The sequence below is a fragment of the Trachurus trachurus genome, assembly GCF_905171665.1.
Source record: "Trachurus trachurus genome assembly, chromosome: 3".
Taxonomy (NCBI): Eukaryota; Metazoa; Chordata; class Actinopteri; order Carangiformes; family Carangidae; genus Trachurus; species Trachurus trachurus.
The window spans coordinates 21,342,398-21,364,072 of record NC_139893.1 but is presented as its reverse complement, the minus strand read 5'-3'; the positions used below and the strand labels follow the sequence as shown (position 1 = coordinate 21,364,072).

Genomic DNA, 21,675 nt, shown 5'->3' with positions numbered 1-21,675 from the left:
GATAGATAGATAGATAGATAGATAGATAGATATCCTTCACTACCCTGTAATGTATCAGTACCAAAGATACCCTATTTTCTATTGTTTATAAACCGTCTTTGTCAGTACTGCAACAAACTGCAGCATCTCGTACACGACTGACAAATTTGAAAATTTTCAATACAAGTTCACGGCTGAAGCTAAATATCTCGGGAACCCGTGAACGCAGCACGGTGCCACGTCAGCTGATCTGCGCCGCATCCCCGTCAAAACTCACGTGAGTCCCTGCGTCACGTGACAGTCTGGACCTGGACCCAACATGGCTGCAGCACCACAGTGAGTTTACTCCTCTGATTCTCGACTGGGCATAGAAAAAGTGTGTTTTAATTTAAGGCAGATCACTTACGGAGTCGTTTTAGCTGTTTACCGCCACAACGCAGCGGCACATAGACGTCACTTCGCTGTGGTCTCGGTGACAGTAAATCAGTTGTCATGGAGATATAGAGTTACTACACTGTGTAATTTAAAACCATGTTTTCAGCTCTATGGTTTGCAGGTTAGTGAACTTTCTCCTTGTTAAAGGGAAGACAAGACTTGTCAGTATTACTGCTGCGTTCAGTGTCAAGTCGAGCAGCTCAGACGTTCAGTTTACTTCCTGTCACACGAGTCAGTGTCAGTTAAAGCGCAACTTGTAATGTGATGATTTAGAGAGAATGAACCAGTGTGTTAAGGTCCTTCACAAAGGTTTGAAGAAGAGAAAGAAGTGTGCAACAGTTCACAAGTAATAGGCTAGTAATTTAGATATAAGGTTTTTATAGCCTATTGATTTGCTAACTTCTTTTCAAAAGCTCAAAAAGTGACAATTCACATTCATTCCTTGAGAGGTTGTAGCCTACCTAACCTTGAAGACAGTTTTTTTCTGGATTAGAAATGATAATGAAACTCTCTGAGTAAAATAAAAAGATTAGTGCTTTCTAGGCTACTCCCTCATTTTCAGACATCTGCCTTTCGTAATAGTTACAGTGAAGGTTGCTCATGTTTCATGGTGAATGTGCCAAATCTGAGCCACTGAGCTAAACTACTGGTGAATGACTAAGCTTTGTAGGCTACCTGGTCAATTTATTGCACCCCACTGCTAAAATCATCAAAACCAACAGTATAATTTTAGGTTTTCTTCTCTCAGGGCGACATAATGTTGTTTTGGTGTCAACATGATGTAGGCTAGCCTACTATGGCTACATCAAACAGTGCTGAGCTGTATAATTATCTAATGATCAAGAGAACAAGTTTTATATTCTTGTACTGATGATACATAGATAACGCTACATAAGAGAATCTGCTTTGATAAATGTCAGCAGTCAGCAGATGTAAAACAATCTCTGCCTGAGATCTCCTGCTCACAGATTACTGCACACGTTACGATGTTATATAATCCAGTGCAAAACTTGAGACTGTGCCTCCACAACGTAACCTCAAGTTTAATGGCTAAGATCACTGACACAGTGAGGCTTGGGATTTCAGTTCAGATCATGTTTGTGTTTTCTCCATCAGTAACACTATTTATCAGCTCCCTATAGGCAACCTGTCGTCTCAGTTACACCTGTAAAGTCAGTGAACGGTACAGAAATCCTTGAGCCGTAAAATACTGTGAGGTTATGGATTAACCTTTGGTTCTTTCCAGACTGAGTCAGATATGTTCTGTTTGTTATCTTATCTCTAAGGACACAGCCAGAGACCAAGACCTCTCAGTTACAATCTGGTCGATTTCTTACTCTCTGTATCCTAAACCGTTCTGAAGGCTGTGGTTCACCCACCTCTTCAGGCTCAGATCTACTGACCAAATCCTGAGGATTCACCCCACAGAACATAACGGTCTCAGCTCCCTGCTCTGTGGATGCATGAATCTGAAGTCTCCATAAGATCATAGTGAAATGCAATCAGAAGAGCCCCTCATGTGTATAGGAATTTTGTTTTCTACTGTAATTATGGACAATTCAAATTGTTTGTACCTAGGGTTGTTGTAGTCATATGATATTAAATCTAAGCTATGTGGAAACATGTTTTAGAAACTTTTAAAAATAGTTTTTAAGTACTAGGCTAGTTGACTGAACAAGGATGTCAGTCACTGAATGATGGTGAGACAGTGAGGGTCAGATTTATGCCACTCTCCCCAAGTATTCAGCACCACCCAATCCCCTTTCTCCCTGCCCCTTCAGACCTGTCTACTGGCTGGGTAACGACACCCTCAGGGTGTCTGCTGCCCTTTTTGCCGAAAACCGTCAACGACTGTGCCGAGGACTGAAAGCCAAAGAGGGAGTGGTGCCAAAGTCAGTGGTGGTGCTGCAGGGAGGAGAGCAGAAGCAGAGGTACTGCACGGACACAGACCTCCTTTTCAGGCAGGTAAGTTGTTTTTATTTGACTCTGGGATTGCTGCAAAACTGAGGCTCAGATGAGGGTGGAAGGTTTTGCATTTATGAATCCGTCTATGTGACTCATACAGGTCCTGAGCCATCTCAAGTTAAAAGTCACTGGGCTCATTTCCTCTCTGTTGGTTGTTCCTTGATCCCTTAAAACCTTCAGAGGGTTTTCTACCGAGGTGACCTCACCGCACTTCTGTCAGGATCCGTCCACACAACGACATTCACTATTTTTAACTCATTGAGTGCCATTGACGTATATATACGTCAATCAAAATCCAACGCTTGAGTGCCATTGATACGTCAAATGCAGTTTTCTGCGGCTGGTAAATGGGGACGCTGTTGCGCACACTGTGAGTAATTTTGGGGCTTCTGGGATGTGTAGAACGAATGAGACTGTAGATCAGACCAAGAAGTGAAGAGGAAGGAGAAGACGAGTGCGATCGGTACAGAGATAAAAAAGTTGGGAAAAGTTTCTATTTCTAGAGGAAAACGACGGGCAGAGCCTGGAACAAGTGTAACGTGGAGCTGGAGGAAGCTTAGCCACGGATGCTATTAGCATAGCTCCAGCATGAAGTGATCGGAGGAGGCAGGAAAGGTAAACTCATAGATGATCAGCACCGAAATGCCGAAGCGAAAGCGGATCGCGGAGTCAGTTTCACCAGTTGCTGTAAACCGACGTCGTGACGACGAACCGAGAGATCAGCGCGGTGAGTCGCTGCCGCGGCCGCGTCCAGCAGAGAGGCTGAAGACGCCACGACGTCTCACTCCCTACTTCAGAGACGAGGCGAAGCAGCAGCAGGAGGAGAAGTAGGAGAGGGGAGGGGCAGAGAGGGGGAGAGGAGGGGGGAGGAGAGGGTGAGGGGGCAGCAACTGCAGGAGGAGTAGGAGAGCAGGCATCACTCTGTATAGTAGGACTCCTACTTGTTGTATTTTAGTTTTTTTTTTTTTTTGTACAATGAAAAAACATGTGAAATGAAATTTTCAGATGTCTTACATGTTTTTGAAGCCAAAATTAAAACGGATAAATCACTGTTTTTCTTGAGAGACTCTCTTTCACAAAAATGCATTTTTCTCAGCTTTCTAGAAAAAAAGTGGTCTTTTTGGTGCAACCAGGCTCTATTCAACTTAAGATAAATTAAGAATGGAACAAGGTACAAACAAATGGTTTTTTCCCTAGTTAAATAGAGAGTCTCCTCTTTCCTTTGAGCTATTTTGTGTTTTCAGAGTCATAATACAAAATATTCTCTTGGTCTTAAAATATTACTCAAAATGCCCCGAAACGCTGGCACATGGCACTGACCATTTTATAAAAGGGCTGGCACTCAATGAGTTAAACAAAACGATTTCTGTTCAGGCAACTGTTTAAGCTCCACCTCAGAACTGAAATCTGTCTCTACATGAGCAATCAAGTCCATCCAATCCAGAGTGGTCTTGGTGGGAGGTGGAAAAGTAAAAGAGTTGAGTTTGAAATAAAACATGGTGGTGTGGACGTAGCCTTATTAGTCGGGTCCAGTTCTGAACTTCTCTGATAGTGTTAATTGCTGCTCTGTATTCACCAGTAAATCCAACTGGTCTGATAAGGGACAGCATCATCTCCTTTCCTCTTGTGTAATAATCTAACCAGAATATGCTGACACCCTGCTTTCTTCAAACTGACTATTACCGTTTCCTCCACTAATGTTCTGGCTGATTGTCTCACTTCTGTAGGAGTCTTTCTTCCACTGGGCCTTTGGAGTGACTGAGCCTGACTGTTATGGAGCCATTGATGTGGACACTGGGAAATCCATCCTTTTTGTTCCCAAACTGCCTGAAAGCTATGCCACTTGGATGGGAGAGTGAGTCACACTAATCCTCAAAGAGCTGTGGACATGGCCAACAATCATCAATTGTTGGCCATGTCAAACAGCAGAATCATATTTGTATTAGATTAGTTCATTATATATCATATTCAGCCAAACTATATATAAGTTTCACCTCAGTGATACATTTGACCTCAGTGATACAAATGCCCTTTAGTATTTTCAGTGCACATGCTACACAATAAATGTAGATGTACAGTATGTGTTAATTAATTTTCTTGGACATTTTTAATCCTCTTGTGAAATTCTGAAACAACAACTTGTCAAAATGACATGAACGTGCAGAGGAACAAGAGTCATTTACACATCTGTCTACTTTCTTTGAAAACCTGATGACGAGCTGATCGCTGCACTCGGCAGATTTTATGAGCACAGTTACAAAGAAGTTAATGAGTGAAACTGTGATGCTGCAGAAACAACCTGCAGATTCTTGACCATGTCACATGTTAGTACTTCTCTGATCTAAAACCTCAATCTGTTGTCAGCTGATGGGTCACTCAGGAGATACGTGATCAGATTTCAATGCACTTCTCTCTTTATTCAGTTTGTTTAAATTTTCTTGGTCTGTTTTTGTTCTTTTCTTTACCACCTGTGTGTTTTGTGTGTTGACAGGATCTTTTCTAAAGAGCACTTCAAGGCAAAGTACGCTGTTGATGAGGTGAAATACACCTGTGATGTAAGTCAGTCTCTGCTGCCGTTGGCCTCCGTGTGTGTGTGTGTGTGTGTGTGTGTGTGTGTGACAGAGAGTGACCTTGTAACTGAACCTTGATGTGAAGTCACCCAGCTATGAAGTAACAGGAAAGGACATCAGTGTCTCCATAGACTGTTTTAAAGGTGAAAGTCACCCTTCTCTTATTTGAACCTCCTGGCTAAAAGAAAACCCAAACAAACAATGGTTTTGGTGTCACCAGAGGCACCAGATACACTTTGGTCCAGAGTCTGGACCTGCATCATTATCTGCTCAACTAAACTAAACCATTTAATTCAAGGGGATTAAAACAAAAATAAACATGCATGGATTTATTTAGACATACTCTCTACAGTCTGTGTGCCTTTTGCATGTGTTTAGATGTGCTTGTGCACAGATTTGTGTGAGAGGATGTAAAAGCTTTGGGGGGAAAGTCATGACACCAGTGGATGTGTGAGAAAATGTTGACAGTAGACGTGCTCAAACAAAGATTGTAGAGCATCAGAGTGATAATTAAATTTGTTGCAACAGTTCAGCAGTGTGCACATCTCTGGCCACCAAAACTCTACAGGGGGGTTGGTTTTGATTTTTCACTCTAAATGTGCAACCTGCACCTTCGTCCTCTTCTTTTTAACCATCTAGTCTAAAAATACACCCACCTCTTCAAACTGTCTGTACTTGCGTACTTTGAGACTTGGTAGGTGTTGACAGCAGATTCCCAGGAGAGATTTATTGGACGGCTGACAGCTTTTTAGACATGTTGAAAATGTGCACGTTGACAAATCAAAATAATATTTTCAGGCTACAATAAAACAACTACCACCGGCCAACAAATCACTGGGAGATTTGCATTGAAAATGATCACATTCAATTTCTATATTCACGCTGTAACCCTGTGATGACTCACCCGCTGATATTTCAGGTATTTTTACACCTGCCTGAGGTGTTAGATTTTCTAATTAGTCACAGTTTGAGGTGCAGCCTCACTGATCTGCAGTTTAATATTAGAAAACATGAAATCATACAATAACTGCCTCTGCGTTTGTTTAGCTAATTCTGTCATCTAATGAGACACAGACACTAGTATTGACAGTTCAGTTGGCAGTGCTGCCTACAGAAGGGCTAAAGAAGCAACAATGTGTAATACACCAGGTAAAAGAGACCAAAGATAAAACATATCAAACATGATGCAAAAGTATTTGACAACAGGTAAAGAGCAGCAATTGAACATGAAAGAACAATAACAAAGAAGCACTTCTCTATCTTAAAGGGATATTTCAACAATTTGGTAAATTCACCTATTGCCATAATGCCTATAGTTCCTATTTCCTTTAATTGTCGGTGCAAGCTGTTTTGAGATTGTCTGGGCAGAGACGTGAGCTGTTCAGCTAACGCAATAGAGGCTCATGGTATTTCTACGTTTCCCTCATCAAACTAAATACACATTCCAACAACTCCAAAACGCTCTCATGGACAAGTTGTGATCTGCACATTCGCCACGCTGTGAAATAATAATGCATTATGTAACATTACGACACATGAAACAAATACTCTGAAGTACTTTCGCTTTTGAAATCATTCTGCCGAGCAGCCGTGTCAGGAATGTAGTTCCAGCTACGCATTTGCCTGGAAAATAACTCCGTCTTGTAACATTCCATTATTATTTCATAGCGTGGCGAATGTGCAGGTCACAACTTGTCCACAAGAACGATTTGGAGTTGTTGGATTGTGTATTTGATGAGTTTGATGAGGGAAAGCCTGGAAATACCGTGCGCCATGCAGAGCTCACGTCTGTCTGCCCCGCGGGTCTAAAAATACCTTGCTCCGAAAATTAAAAGTAAAGAACCTACCCCTAAGACTATAAAGGTTTATGGCAATAGGCGAATTTGCCAAAATGTTGAAATATCCCTTTAAACATCCCAAAAGTTCATATTTCAAATTATTCAATGCAGGAGTTTGTGGAGAAAGATCATGTTTGAAGCATCTGGCAGCTGAGTTTATTGCTGGTAGAGGTTTCATATCAATATTTTTGTATCTGTTACAATACTGTTGGAAAATTTCAAGTATGTGCAGCGAGTCACACTTGCCCTCAAATTTATCTTTCTCAGCTGAAAGTCAGCTCTTCAATTTAAAAAATGATCACATTGATTTTTGTTATTTGTGAGTTTTGTCACACTTCAGAAAAATCCTCATTACTCTGAACTTCAAAGTTAAGTTTTTACTGACTGTGTTTTACTCAGCAGCAAACTGTATTTGTGAAAAGATTTAAAATGAAATGCATTCAAGACTTATTCATGTCTCTCATTTTTCATATTTTAAGTCAAAACGTGATGAACAATATTGTCACAGCTGATCACCAATTAAAAATGTGTGGTCATGTTAATATCTAATCATTTAAACCGTGGCAATTAGTCCAGTGTCTAAAAAACAGCAGAGACAATGCAGTGAATGCTTTAGGAAGCCAGTTTTAGTAATAAAGACAGCATCACCACAGCGCCTGCGAACACAGTCAAGGATCTGTTATCTGACATTTTGGCTGTCGGCAGAGGAGTAATATTGTCTCTTGAGCTTTGTCATTCAGTTTCCTGCCGAGTACAGAGAGACCATGAAGCCACAATGGCGCCTGTCAGAGTGACCTTTATTCTGCAGCATGAGAGGAGAATAAAACTGGAACTTGTTGTTTGTGCTGCTCTGTTGTTGTTGTTGTTGTTGTCTCTGTCTAATTACTCCATGTCTTCTTCCATCCAGATTGTTGATGTCCTGTCCAGCCTGAAACCAGCTGTGCTCCTGACTCTGGTATGCATCACGTACTCCTTCCTGACTCCAGCCACTGATACATTTGCTCAATAGCAGGTGACGGCTCACAAGTATTTTCCTGAACCAGTGTTGGTTGGTGGTTTGTAAAAGTTCCAGTCAGACCCTGTGTTAGCTGCTACTGAAGATGTATTGTGAGACTTTAAATCAAGTCCTGTGACTAACTCTACAGTTGTTCTTTGGTTGAATAAAAACCAACTTAATGCACTCTACTGACACTTGAATGCACTCATCATGATGTTTTTCTTTCCACACAGCGAGGACAGAACACAGACAGTGGGAGCATCTGCCGTGAAGCCTCCTTTGAAGGAATTAGTGGGTGCGTTTAATTGGCATCAATTTGCATTAACATAATTATACTTTGTTTGTTGAGGCTATTTTTTCCTTTTGGAACCAAGGATACAACCGACTGTTGTGAATACCGATTGTTACTGATTAAACCCATTCTGAATATAATTAATTAAGCAATGAATCTCGCTTTTGCTTGTTAGTAGTCGATTGATGGCAATGTTACTGTTGTCCTTAGCACTGGTCTTTGTTCTTGTTTTAACTACACAGTTTTATCTACTCCACACTCTGGCCCCAACTGCTTTGAAAAATAACTAAAATACTTATTTTAAAGGTCATATCATCAGATGACTTTGTATTAATTATGCTGTTCTGTCTTCTTACTTTTTTTTTTACATCAGCTTCCAAGTAAACAACACTCTTCTACACCCAGTCATTGTGGAGTGGTAAGTAATCAAAAGTTGTTTTATCATATTACTGACAAAGTCGAACCAAAATATGAATGAAGACCAACAGTGTTTTCACTCAGATTCTTTTAAAATATAAAAACACCTCTGCAATTACAGCTGCCTAGTCAGGTAACTGTGTGTGTGTACAATCAGAAACAGGGGCTTCTCTCTGAGTTGTATTTTCCTCCGTCTCAGAGTCAGGAGCCAGTGCGCACAGATGTAATGGACTTCGTGCTCGCCTGCTTGTCCTTGGCATTAGTGTGCACCCTCCAGATGAATTGACATTTTCTGAAATAAGGAGGAATGTTTTGCAGGCACACCTCCTGGGGAGACAGACTTGATAGATTGATTTAACTTTCATTAGCGTTGCTATTGGTTACCACTGCTTTGTGTAATTTGCTCGGTTCTATTATCGTAGAGATCCGTAATACTCTCCAGTATGTATTTCAACCCAAGCTGTTTAAGGTCCAGCTACTTTTCATCTAACTCAAATAAATAAGCAGACACAACACTTGATTTGTAACATGGTGAAAAACCTTAAATTTAAAGACTGTGTTAGATTCTGTTCTGGTTTAATACACTGTCATCAGCGCTGCAGCACTAGATTATGAGATCATTTCCCTCTGGTATTTCAACAAATGACAGATCCCTTTTTATAGGCAACATCTCCGGGAAAGATGGAGGAAACATTTCTTCTCTGCATCAGGTGGTCTTTAAGCCATGTATACTCACATAGGCTAATCAAAATACAATTGCAGCATTCCCTGAACTTAAAATGTGAGTTGTATGAATTCTTTATGGTGCTCGACTGTACTGACTTCATAGTGTGCATCGATAAACTGGTAGTGTTATGATCAGAGCGGGAGAGATCTGGTGTCTCACTTCTTGATGTCTTTGTCTGCAGCCGTCTCCTTAAGACTGATATGGAGCTGGAGGTCCTGCGCTACACCAACAGGATTTCCAGTGAAGCCCACAAAATGGTGAGGTCCTTGTTTTTCAATTACAATTCATTTTAAATCAAACAATAAAAGACAGAAATGGAAAGTTAGAGCTGTAAGTTAACCACCTAAAGTGTCAAGAGACAGTGTATTAAGCAGCTTATTCAGTATAAAACCAGCACAAAGTATTCAAAGATGTCAGGACCCTGAGGCTATAAACTGTTTAAATGCTATAATTAACAGATATAACCTTTGACCAATAAGCTGCAACATTAAAGGTCGTGCACAGGATTTAATTTTATTAGTACAAATAATTTTCAAGGATCCAGGAGCAGTTAACCATACAAGAAATCTGTCTTTTTAAATCGCTGTTAATATTAAGTGTGATCATTAGACCTAGAGGTATGTTTTACCCATGATTCCCTAAAGCTACCCATTTCAGTAGATTTGTGACATGACATGAGTTAACGTGGTAAAATGTTCTCCCAAATCAATAGTAATACTACTACTTACTATACTAACCACATGCACTGTAATCACACTCTTTAACTGTAGATCATGAAGCATGTGAAACCTGGACAGAATGAATATGAAATGGAGAGGTAAGTGCTTCATTGTGTCAGTGTATCAGCTGATGACTTTGCATGATTCAGACTTTACACCCTGCTGGTTCACCCAGCAGAGCGTATAACTCCAATAGTGTGTAATTGTTTTATAGGTACACAAGAATTTGTGTTCTGTACTCCTCTGCCTGTTGGGACTGTATTATGTAATAACACCTGCTTCACAGGCCTGTTGTGATAGTGGTACTGTAGATGTGGTACTGTCAGGTGACCATCATGCTTTATTGTCTGCTTTAAATGTTTTAAAATCAATAAAAAAAAGGGACAAGATGTGCAGACAGATTATTGTGGACAGAGAGCTGTAATCAAATCAATGATAAATCTAGTTGAAGAACTTAAAAAAACACATTTTACCAGCACCTTCAAAAGTGGCTGATTGTAGCATGTAGATTTAAGTTATTACATTATTATTTCCACTTCAGATGTCAACCAGTGACAGTCTCATGAAAACTGATTTAGGCAGGATTCCATACATGAAGGAACCAATCCCATGAACGTGCACTAACAAACAAACCAAATAACAAATAAAAGATGCTAACACTAACTATTCTGATATATCTGCTCGACGCTAATTTTGGTGCGTGACAAACTACTCGCTTGTTTTAATACACACTGCACTTTCAGCACTCACCAAAGACTGGTCAGTGCAGAGAGTAAGAGTTTGAATTAGCACAGCCACTAAGACTGTGTCAGCCAACTCAGACTACCCAGACTAATGAGGAATAATTCCTGGTTCTGCTGTTGTTCTGTGGGGAAAATCAGATTTACCTAAATATAAATAATAGCAGAGTGTCTGGAGAGAGACCTCAGGAGACTGTGGACAATTATATGAAATATTATATGTTTTTAGTACAGCTGTTAGTCACAACAGCAAGAACCAGAAAAATGTCCAGTAAAAAAAAAAGTTTCCTTTTTCTGACTTTTGTTTTCCAGCTTGTTCCAGCACTACTGCTACACCAAAGGAGGGATGCGCCACACCTCGTACACGTGTATCTGTGGAACGTAAGGCTTTTTCAATTAGTCCTGTACCTGCTTTATTCCTGACTTAATTTCTTACTGTAAGTGCTTTCTACATGTTGTAATAATTGTACACGCATCTGAAAAGCTCTAATAGCAAGAACAATATACAGCAGAACATCTTTCAAACCTATGTGGTTTTCTGAAGCAGAGGAAGTGTCGCTCTGTGACCCTGCTGAGTCTCCAGCATCTTGTCGACTGAAACAAATCATGTTCACTAACACTGTACATCACCCATGGATGAAGAATTCTGAGATGTTGTTGTTAATCATGTTAAGGTCATGTATAATGAGCACCTTCAGAGGAAAATTGTCAAGGATGCATGTTGTTTTGCATTATTTTGCATCTTGCAAGGACGATGCTGTCCTGAAAAACACTGTTCACTTCATTCAGCTGTAATAAATGCTTTATATTAGTCACATTTAGTGCAGTTACTACTGTGTAGTGCAGTTGTTATTAGTAGTGTTACTGTTTATCCGTTTTTAAACTCATCAATGCATCATGTGTCCAACACTAGGGGCAATAATTCCTCTGTTCTCCACTATGGCCATGCTGGGGCTCCCAATGATAAGAAAATTGAGGATGGAGACATGTGGTGAGTAGCTTTCTCAAGAGAGCAGGAGCAGGAGCTGTAGTGTCATTGTCAGACTAATTGTTGCATTGTTACGGTTCTGTTAAAGTTGTGATCTTGAGTGTTGCTGCCATCTGTGAATGTCCATTACTGTAAACAGCTCAAAAACATTTTGGGCACAAACTCACAGCACTTTGGAAATACATTTGACTGAATCAGTGCTGATGTCTTGTGCCCTGCAGTCTGTTTGACATGGGTGGAGAGTACTACTGCTACTCTTCTGACATCACCTGCTCCTTCCCAGCCAATGGCAAGTTCACCCCAGACCAGAGGGCCATCTATGAAGCTGTCCTCAAGTCATCCCTAGCTGTCATGGCTGCACTCAAACCAGGTTAACATTGTTAAACTTATAACTTATACGAAAGTAAAGTGAATGAAAGTAATCATACTTGGCCTTATCTTTCGTTCCCATACATATGTATTCTTGAAACCTTGGACTTTAAAATTGGAGTCCACGCAAAGATTTTTCTCCACGCAAAGATTTTTCTGCTTTTCATAAACAAAGTGTTTTTCGTTGAAGGTGTGAAGTGGACTGACATGCACCGCCTGGCTGACCGGGTTCACCTGGATGAGCTGGTGAAGATCGGCATCCTGAATGGCAGCGTGGAGGACATGATGAAGGTCCACATGGGCTCCGTCTTCATGCCCCACGGCCTGGGACACCTGCTGGGTATCGATGTGCACGATGTGGGAGGCTACCCTGAGGTGAGAGGACAAAAAACTTGAAATCTCAGATTCCTCACCTTAGGAGAGAGCTGTGTTATGTTGACTTGAACAAACTGTGTTGCTTCTCAGGGGACAGAACGCATCAATGAGCCTGGACTGAGGAGTCTTCGTATGGGCCGCCTGGTGCAGGAGAGGATGGTCCTCACTGTGGAGCCTGGCATCTACTTCATCAACCATCTGCTGGACCAGGCCCTGGCAAACTCCACCCAGAGCTGCTTCATCAACAACCAAGTGCTGGCCCGCTTCCGTGGGTTTGGAGGGGTCAGTCTGCTGCTTGTGCTGTAGATGGTTTATCGTTTGTAAAGATTCATTTCATTCAGGGTTATGGTGCCTAAGCCATCGTGTGATATGAGGAACTTTTGGACATTTGATCCACCATATTGAGCAGATGAAGTTTTTATGTGTGTTGCAGAATTTAGCATCCACTGAGTTTGCTTTTTAACATCTCTCTCTTTAATTCTAACATGTTTAACTGACCACTGTTTCACTAATGTGTGCAGGTTCGCATTGAGGACGACATAGCAGTGACAGCAAACGGTATCGAGCTGCTGACCTGTGTCCCTCGCACCGTGGAGGAGATCGAGGCTTTCATGGCCGACTCTGGAAAAACTTTCAGCCCCGTCGTCACCAATGAGAAAGTCTGAAAATCAGAGCTGTACGCTGCAGTGGCCTCTCAATCATATCTCACTTACAGAACAGATTAATGATAAATAGAATTAATGCATGACTGAGCAAAACAAGCCAAATCAAGACTTTCATACAGTATTTTCTTTAAGGTTTTCTAATGGTTTGAAAATCATGATGTGAAGTGTTAGTAACAGTCACTGTAGGGGTGACTGCTGCCTTAGTCCAGATTTCTGTGCCATCACAGAAAAGAGATTCAATCTAATCTTTTAAAAAATATATATAATTCTTATTCTTCTATGTGTCTCTTTGTAAACATTCACAAAGACCTTGTGAAATTAAATGAAACATTTAATTTGCAACTGTGTTTGTCATTTTTTTTTGTATTAAAAAACAATCATTTTATAAAACTCATACAAATCAGTGTATCCAAAGTTTTTCTGAACCAGGCAACTAGAGCAGACTCTTCTCTATGGAAATTTCCTAATAGGTAATAATAATTGTTTAATAATTTACTATTTCAGATAACAGATAAAGAAGTTAGGAGATGTTCTTTTACCTTTTGACTGGTTGTCAACCTGCAGCCGTCAGATGACGCTTATGAGGAAGATTGCAGGTTGACAGTCAAAATATGTAAAGGTAAAAGAACATCTTCTAACTTTTTTGTCAGTTTAAAAGAAAGAATAAAACTATGGATTTTGCCCGAGTCTGTGCTGGGAAACAACAACATTTATTAGAACAAAGAGGAAAAATAAACCCCAGGAAATTAAACAATAAACCAAACACAGTAGAGCCTCACAGCGAGCTGCCACCTACTCACCCCTATACTTATTACTTCATGTCTCTAGTCTCTGTAGAAACACACTGTTTTACTTATATTATGACACATTTTACCTCATCAACAAATTGCAGCTCCTGTGATTGTATATTGCACTTGCCCATATTGCGTTTTTGAAAGCATGTGATAACTGTTGTTTTCAACTGAAGGGCAATTTATTTCCTCCCTGCACCAACAGTGTGTGACTGGAAGAAAGTTCCAAGTGATTGAATTGAAAACACTTCATCTAAAGTTTTTAACACTAATCAAAGAACAAAGGTACAGTAGAAGGGAGGGAGAGGTCTGTAATTCTGTCTGTCATATACATAGTGGGGCTGTCAGAGTTGGAAATGGAGAGCATCAACAAAATGTCTTGGAAATGTATGGAAACAATGGCAGTTTGTACAAACACAGTACAAAATGCTAATGTGTGTGTTTGGGAACGAAGAATGGGAAAGTGGAGTAAAAAGTGGTGAAAATTACATGCTGATGTTTCAACTGCAACAAAGCAAAGTGATCACATCAAAAACATCAAGCCATTTTAAATTCAGGATTGAAAAGGAATTGTTATATATGGCAAGTAAGAGATGCATTCCTTTAACAAAATGATTTTTATTTTATTCACTTCCATCATAATGAATGAAATGTAACCTTCAGGCAAATGCATCTTTAGAGAGAAATATTTTCAACTCCTTCGATTCCTATAGTAAATACACTTACTGCGTCACACCGCCTTAAATAATCCCCTTCTATGCTCATGAAAGAAGTAATCAAAAGAAACACTATTAAAATTTTAATTATTCTTGTGCATGACTGGGTAGGGCAATTGGTTGCATTGTAGTGCATCACAACAATACTGTCATAGAGAGCATGGACGATATATAGGCTGTTGCTGAGGCTGCTGAGGTTGCATTTCAAGTTCAGAGCCAATGGCCGTCTACCACAGGCTGATCTGTTCTGACAGATCCACTGATACACCTGGGAAAGAGGGCTCCAGATACAGAAATCCCTGAGCCATGAAATATCTAAAGAAATATTTAAAGAGTCCAGCCTGAATCAGTTGTTGCATTTGTTGTATTTAGAGTAAAACCAAGTGTCAGCTGAGTGTTGAGCTGAATCCTGTCAATACAGTTAGACGTAAGGTTGTGACAATCAAATGCTCCACTGCAGGATGAAATAACAACATAAAAGATGTCTTTGGTGTTTAAACTCTATTGTGTCATGAAAAGGGACTGAAGAAGCTGTGTGAAGTCTAGCCAGCCTGTTGTCCTCTGTCCAATGGCTGGGTAATGACACCCAGAGGGTGTCTGCTGTCCTTTTTGCTGAGAACCTCTAAAGACAGAGTGGTGCCAAAGTGAGTGCAGGTGCTGCAGAGAGGAGATCAGGAGCCGAGCCATTGCTCAGACACAGACCTCCTTTCCAGGCAGGTGAAACTGGAGTTGATTCTGGGACATGGAGTTGATTCTGGGACATGCATTACACTCAGTGAGGGTATGCTTTTATTCACTCAGTAATGTAATGAAAATGTAATCCACAGGCAGTTTGAGACCACTGTTTTTTGTTTTTAGAAAGTGGAGTTCACCTTTAGATCATTGAATGCAGTATGTGGAGCCATGATATCGGGGTATTCTTTTTAAAATGCAGATCTTTATCTTGATTATTTTCTCTAGATGTTTGCCTCAGATGAATATCCTTGGATCAATGATGATACTTTAACAAGACATTTCTATGAGTCACTCTTCACATCCCTCTTTCACATGGCTGTATGGAGGCACTTCACCTGGTTAGTAACTAATGGACTCATTATGTTACTGTTAAGCACAGGGTGATCATCTTGTATCTACATTTAAACAATTTAAACAGTTATCATTTTAGTATCTAATCAATTTCTGTTGTGGCAATTAATTATACCAGAGAGGCCACGAAGCCACAGAGGCTCCTGTCAGACTGACCTTTATTCTGCAGCAGCAGCAGAAGAAATCTAGTGCTTCTTGTTTGTGTCGCTGTGTGTGTGTGTGTGTGTGTGTGTGTGTGTGTGTGTGTGTGTGTGTGTGTGTGTCTCCTAATTACTCCCTGTCAGCATCCCTGCTGATTGTTGACGTCCTGTCCAACCTCAAATCAGCAGTGCTCCTCACACATTTTGGTTTCTTCCCTGCAGTATGCAGTTACCAGCTTCAGCCACTAGTTCCTCTGAATACGACAAGTGTAAATTCTTATTTTACATTGGATGGTTGTGATAATGTGAGACCAGACTTGCCAGACTTTTCATTTCAGATAATGGATTTGATTATCAGCCTGGAAATAAACTCATTTGATGCATTGTCTTGCCATTTGGAGGCACTTGTCAAGTCATTTCACTGGTTCTTTCTGTTTGTTTTTCTTTCCACAGAGCGAGAACAGACCAAACAGAGGGAGCATCTGCCATGAAAGCTCCTTTGAAGGAATTAGTCAGTATGTTTAATTGGTATCTGTTTACAACAACATGATTAGACTCATGCATATTGATTGTTGCTTGTTAATTAATTAAAAAAAATTGCTTCTGCATGTTAGTTGCCAGTTAACTGGCAACTTTACATTGTCCTTAACACTGGTCTTTCCTCTTAGCCTTTTATTAAACACTGTGACCTTAACTCTTAATTTACAATATATTACTTATTCTAAAGTTCACTTTATTTGCTTTCATCAGTTTTTAACTGATATACACTCATTGTGGAATGATAGTTTATTTTACAACAAACATCTCAAAAAGTCAACTCAAGATATTGTAAAAATAAAGACTGCAGCATCTTCCACAATTACCTAAAACTGTGCTCAGTTAAATTCTCACAAACCTTTGTAATCACATATGTCCAGTCATTTAGTGGTTAGATGAATGAGATTTTGGTGCATTTAGAGCTGTAAGTTGGCCTCTACAGCGCTCTGCACCCAGACACACACGTCAGACCTGAAATGTCCTTACTTCAGCGCCATCAAGTGGCATTAACAGGACTGACACTGTAGTAAATGTCAGTACAGACACTAAAGCTAAATGTTAAATGTTTTCTCTACAGAATTGTGGCATGGGAATAAATGTTGTTATTAATGTAAATTAAAATTTGCCTTGCTTTGAGAGCTGGTCCAGTGGTTTTTCATCCATATATCCCAGTGTAGGTGTATGTATTTGACACCTGGAGGAGTAATAGTAACATTTTCTCACTGGATCCTCTTCTTTATGGCAATGATGTAAAACCCGTATTTTAGTGTTTGCACCATTAGAAGAATCAGGAAATGTGGCCTCGTCATCACACAATGTTGTGATGCTGTTAAAATTTAACAAAGTGTTTGATGTGCTTGATCGCCTGATGATTAAAGAATGAGTGCTGAATGAATTATTGAAAAACATGCAGTCAGGAAAAGGGCAGTGAAAGTCCTTCAGCTAATGAAGATGAGTACTACTGCTTTATTTCTCTTGGGTGTTTGTTTTCTTTCTTTGTTTTACTCACCAATGTAGGAATGAGCTATACCTTTTGTCCAAGTACTTACCATACCACATCTTTCTTGGAAATTAGAGGTCAGATATTTTCCTGTCCAAATTAAGAGTTTGAAATATGATCACCACAGACGCACTGTGAAGAGAAGGGCGAAGAAACACTGAAGAAAAGCTGATGCTGTACTGAAATACATAATTTAATTACATTTGTGCCATAGCTGTCACTTTGTGGTATGATAAATTATTCATGTAAAGTTATTATTTATCTCTCGTTTTTAATTCAAGCGTGACATTATTCACTACCAGAGGCAATAATTATCCGATGACAAGAGAATTACAGATGAAGACATGGTGAGTGGCTTAATTTTGAACTTTAAACTGTTTCATTATTTAATTTATTCGGATGCGAACGCTAACTTTAACTAACACACTCATCATGCATTATTTCTGACCTGCAAAGTCTGTCTGTGAAAATTACACTGTGCGTTATGTTATTGTGAAATGTAATACTCTTGTGAGCTCGGATCTTTAAAGGTTCCAACATTTTCAAAAGAACAAATATTGTTCATTTGTTTTTTCACACAGTTGGAGTCCTGAAGATCATATTTTCTTTTTAAAATAGGCTACTGCTCAAAGTAAAATGTGAGCCTAGTTTTATTACTATATTTTGAGAGGTTTTTCAGGCTTGTGGTTATCAACATATACTTCAGTCACTAATTTTTTGGATTAAGTGCCCTTTTGCCCATCGGTATGAAGAGAGGTGAAAGTGTGTGAGTTTGTTTGTCTCTACATGTCATCTCACAGTCAGTTGAACTAACTGAGTACAAATTACGCACCTACACAAAAGGTAAAATGGTAATAGTTGTTTCTTTTCCAAGCCTATAAATTCCAAAAACTTCAAGTCAAAGAATGTCAAATGAAGGTCTACATTGACTCCGCTTTTATATCCCACGGCCTGGGACACCTGCTGGGTATCGATGTGCATAATGTGGGAGGCTACCCTGACGTGAGAGGACACAAGATTAAATTCTCAAATTCTTAACATCACAACATCCAGTAGACAGAGGAAGAGGAAAACACACTTGTTCCTCCTGTAAGATTATGGTGGAGTAAATTGTGTAGCCTATGGTTCTACACTTCTTACTCAAAGAGAAACAGTGTGATGTGTCATTGTTTTGAAGTTTTGAACCCAAACGAATTCATACAAAAGCGCAACTCACTACAATATTTTGGAGGGAATTAATGAGCCATGACTGAGGAGTCTTCTGAAGGGCCACCTGCTGAAGCAGAGGATGGTCCTCACCATGGAGTCTGTCACAATAGTAATCACCCACCTGCTGGACCAGGGTGGAGCCAAAACCACCCAGAGTTTCTTCATCAACAACCAAGTGCTGGCTTGCTTCATATGCCACAAACTTTTTTATTTGCAGCTGAAGGTTGTAGAAATGAGTCATGTGATGAAGGATTATTAATGATGAGTTGAGAAATATGTGACACTGAATTATCTGTATTCAGAAAATGAATCAATTTCTCTCCATTTTACATTTATTTAGCTGCCTTTGAACTTGGTGTCTGACTATTCTATCACTACTGTGAGTGAGTTTGCATTGAAGATGACATGGCGGTGAGGTGACAATGGATTTGGCTGAGTCGGCAAAAACCTTGAACCCTTGTCTTCAGCAGTGAGAAGCTGTATTATAGAAAAACTATATTTATCAATCCACTGTGAGTGGACATATAGGTTTTGATTGACCCGTGTGTCGTTTTTTTTTTGTCTGGCTTAGCGGTGTTTGTTAGCGGGGCTGGCGCAGCTCATTGGTAGCCGTATTTTTCTGGTGTGGTTGGTTTTCCGCTCGGACCCGTTGTAATGTCGACGGATATGGTTGATGGCGTGTTGGCAGGTGTGGACCTGACCCGAGAACAGTTCAGAAGGCTAAAGAAAGAGCAGCTGATAGCGTTAACTGAGGAGGAAGATGTTTCGTTGGAAGATGGCATGAAAAAGCCGCAAATTGCAGCTCGGCTGATAGCGGAGTTGGGGCTGGAGGAGGTCTAGAGAGAGCAGAGAGGGGGGGAGCAGAGGGAGAGAGAGCGGAGAGAGAGAGAGCAGAAAGAGAGGGAAATGGCTGAGAAGAAGGAGATGCTACTGCGAGAATTCCAGGACAAGGAAAAGGAAAGGGCCCATAGAGAGAAGATGGCCAGGTTAGAGGTGGAGAAAAACGCAGTTGGAGTTCAGCAACCTGAACGGGGGTTTGATTTAAATCGAGCTCGCCCATTCATGCCTGTGTTTGAGGAAAGTGCTGTTGATGTTTTCTTTGAAATGTTTGAGAAAGTGGCTGCGGATCAAGAGTGGCCAGAGGAAAAGTGGCCGTTGTTAGTAGGCTACAAAGTGTTCTGACAGGGAAGGCCCAAAGAGCTGTGGTCGCTTTGGACGTTAGAGTGGGGTTGGAATATGATGCACTCAGGAAAGCTGTTTTGGAGGCCTATGAAAGTATTCCAGAGACTTATAGGAGGCAGTTCAGAGAACTCAGAAGACAACCAGGTGATTCTTATTTGGATTTGTGGCGGCGACAGGAGGTGGTTTTTGACCGATGGGTTAAGGCATGTGTTTCGACTATCTGCAGCTTCGAGATCTGCTCCTCCTGGAGCAATTTAAGCTAAGTGTTCCTAAGGAGGTTGAAGTTTATTTGAATGAGCGTGATGTGTCAACGCCCAGGCGTGCAGCTGAGATGGCTATGAGGTGGCTCATGGGGGTGCCTCAGCCATGGTCAGTAGAAGGCAGGGATTTGAGGACAGAGGAGAGGAGTGATTTCCGAGACAGAGTGAGGTGGGAAATTGGCGTTCCTCTGTAACTGAAGGGGTCCGCCCGCTATTCAGACATCCCGCTATTCCGACATGTCTCTATTTAGACATCCCGCTATTACGACATCCCTTTATCTAGACATGCTGCTATTCCGACACTTTTTGGTACCACTATTCCGACACGTCATCTTTTTTTTTTCTTTTTTTTTACACAGCTGCGATACCCAGGCGTCTCTCTCTCTCTCTTTTTTATCTATCTGGTTTGATGAGGGAGTGATGTTCTTAAACTCAACAACTAAACTATCAAGTCGCAAACAAAACTGACACACATGATAAACAAACAGAACTATGCTGCAGTTTGTTTGTCAAGTTAACCTGTCACCTTCAGCACCACGGACAGCGCCGCGGAGAAGCTGCATCTGTGAGTGTCTGGGCTCTGGGCTTATGGCCTGGGGCCTCATTTATCAAAACTGTAAGTAAGCAGTGTAAAACTGCTGCTACTAAATTTTTTTGCTTAGGCCTACGGCGAAAAGACACCCAAAATATTTACACCTTTTTCAGATCTACTGTGTGTGCAGAACTCTCCGCAATTTCTCTTTGATAAATCAAACTGGAGACACCAAGAATGGTGCGCACTTGAACACACCTCATATTCTGCCCCCAGAACGTCTAGACACAACCATATATGGTCAGCATGTGCATTTTAATTAGCCATGTGCGCTCTGTGGAGCGGCTACAAAGTGACAACAAAGACAACGGGCGGGGGGAAGAAAGCGAGACACATGGCATCGGGCAATAAATCAGTCAGAAAAATGATCTTGCATTTTAATAAGCTACAATAAAAACAAAAACCTCCCAAATCTCAACAAAAGGGAGCAGAAAGAAGAATAATCTTATATAATCTGCCCCTTTATCCCAGAAAATCTTTTTTTTTTCTTTTACCTATGTTAAAACGATGTAAAGCAGGATTTCCAGGATAGTTACCATTACTTTGAACGTCTTTCCACTACACAGTTACAGCTCGACTGGACTCGGTTTAGGTCATTTTCCATTACAGCTGAGTCCTTCACAGTTCAGGGTCGCGTTGTCTCACTCTTTATTCTCTCGTCAACTCCAAACACACGACACGTGCACCTCGTTAACTCAGGTGACAGAATAATAACAGTCTCAGTAGGCTGCAGATCAGCGGGTGCTGCTGCCGGTGTGTTTTTAAACTTGGCGGGTTTGTTGTTTCTTCTCTCTTATAGGCCTATGTATTTGTGTATGAGAAACAGTGTCTCAGATGAAAAAAAAAATCAGAAGGACACGTCTCACTATAACGTAATCAATGTCGGAAAAGCGGAATGTTTGAAAAATAGTAAAGTGCCGCTACTCCGACAATGAAAAAAAAAAATGTCGGAATAGTGGGACGCTTGAAAAATAATGTTAATGTCGCTATTCCGACAATTAGAAGTCAATGTCGAAATAGCGGCATGTCGGAATAGCAGCATGTAACCGTAACTGAAAGGAGTAGTTTCCCACGTTCGGCTCCGCT

General features: G+C 40.6%; 1 protein-coding gene across 1 annotated transcript; it reads left to right on the top strand.

The window, feature by feature from the left end:
- Nucleotides 1-218: 218 nt before the first annotated feature.
- Nucleotides 219-13,412, top strand: LOC311007100 (xaa-Pro dipeptidase-like). Its single transcript, XM_084000187.1, has 15 exons — nucleotides 219-315; nucleotides 2,196-2,379; nucleotides 4,107-4,234; nucleotides 4,871-4,934; nucleotides 7,695-7,742; nucleotides 8,018-8,079; nucleotides 8,450-8,494; nucleotides 9,402-9,477; nucleotides 9,991-10,037; nucleotides 10,992-11,060; nucleotides 11,593-11,670; nucleotides 11,889-12,037; nucleotides 12,227-12,411; nucleotides 12,502-12,693; nucleotides 12,933-13,412. Exons 1-15 carry the CDS (start codon nucleotides 299-301, stop codon nucleotides 13,074-13,076), a joined length of 1,488 nt encoding a protein of 495 aa, XP_083856313.1. The 5' UTR covers nucleotides 219-298; the 3' UTR covers nucleotides 13,077-13,412.
- Nucleotides 13,413-21,675: the final 8,263 nt, after the last annotated feature.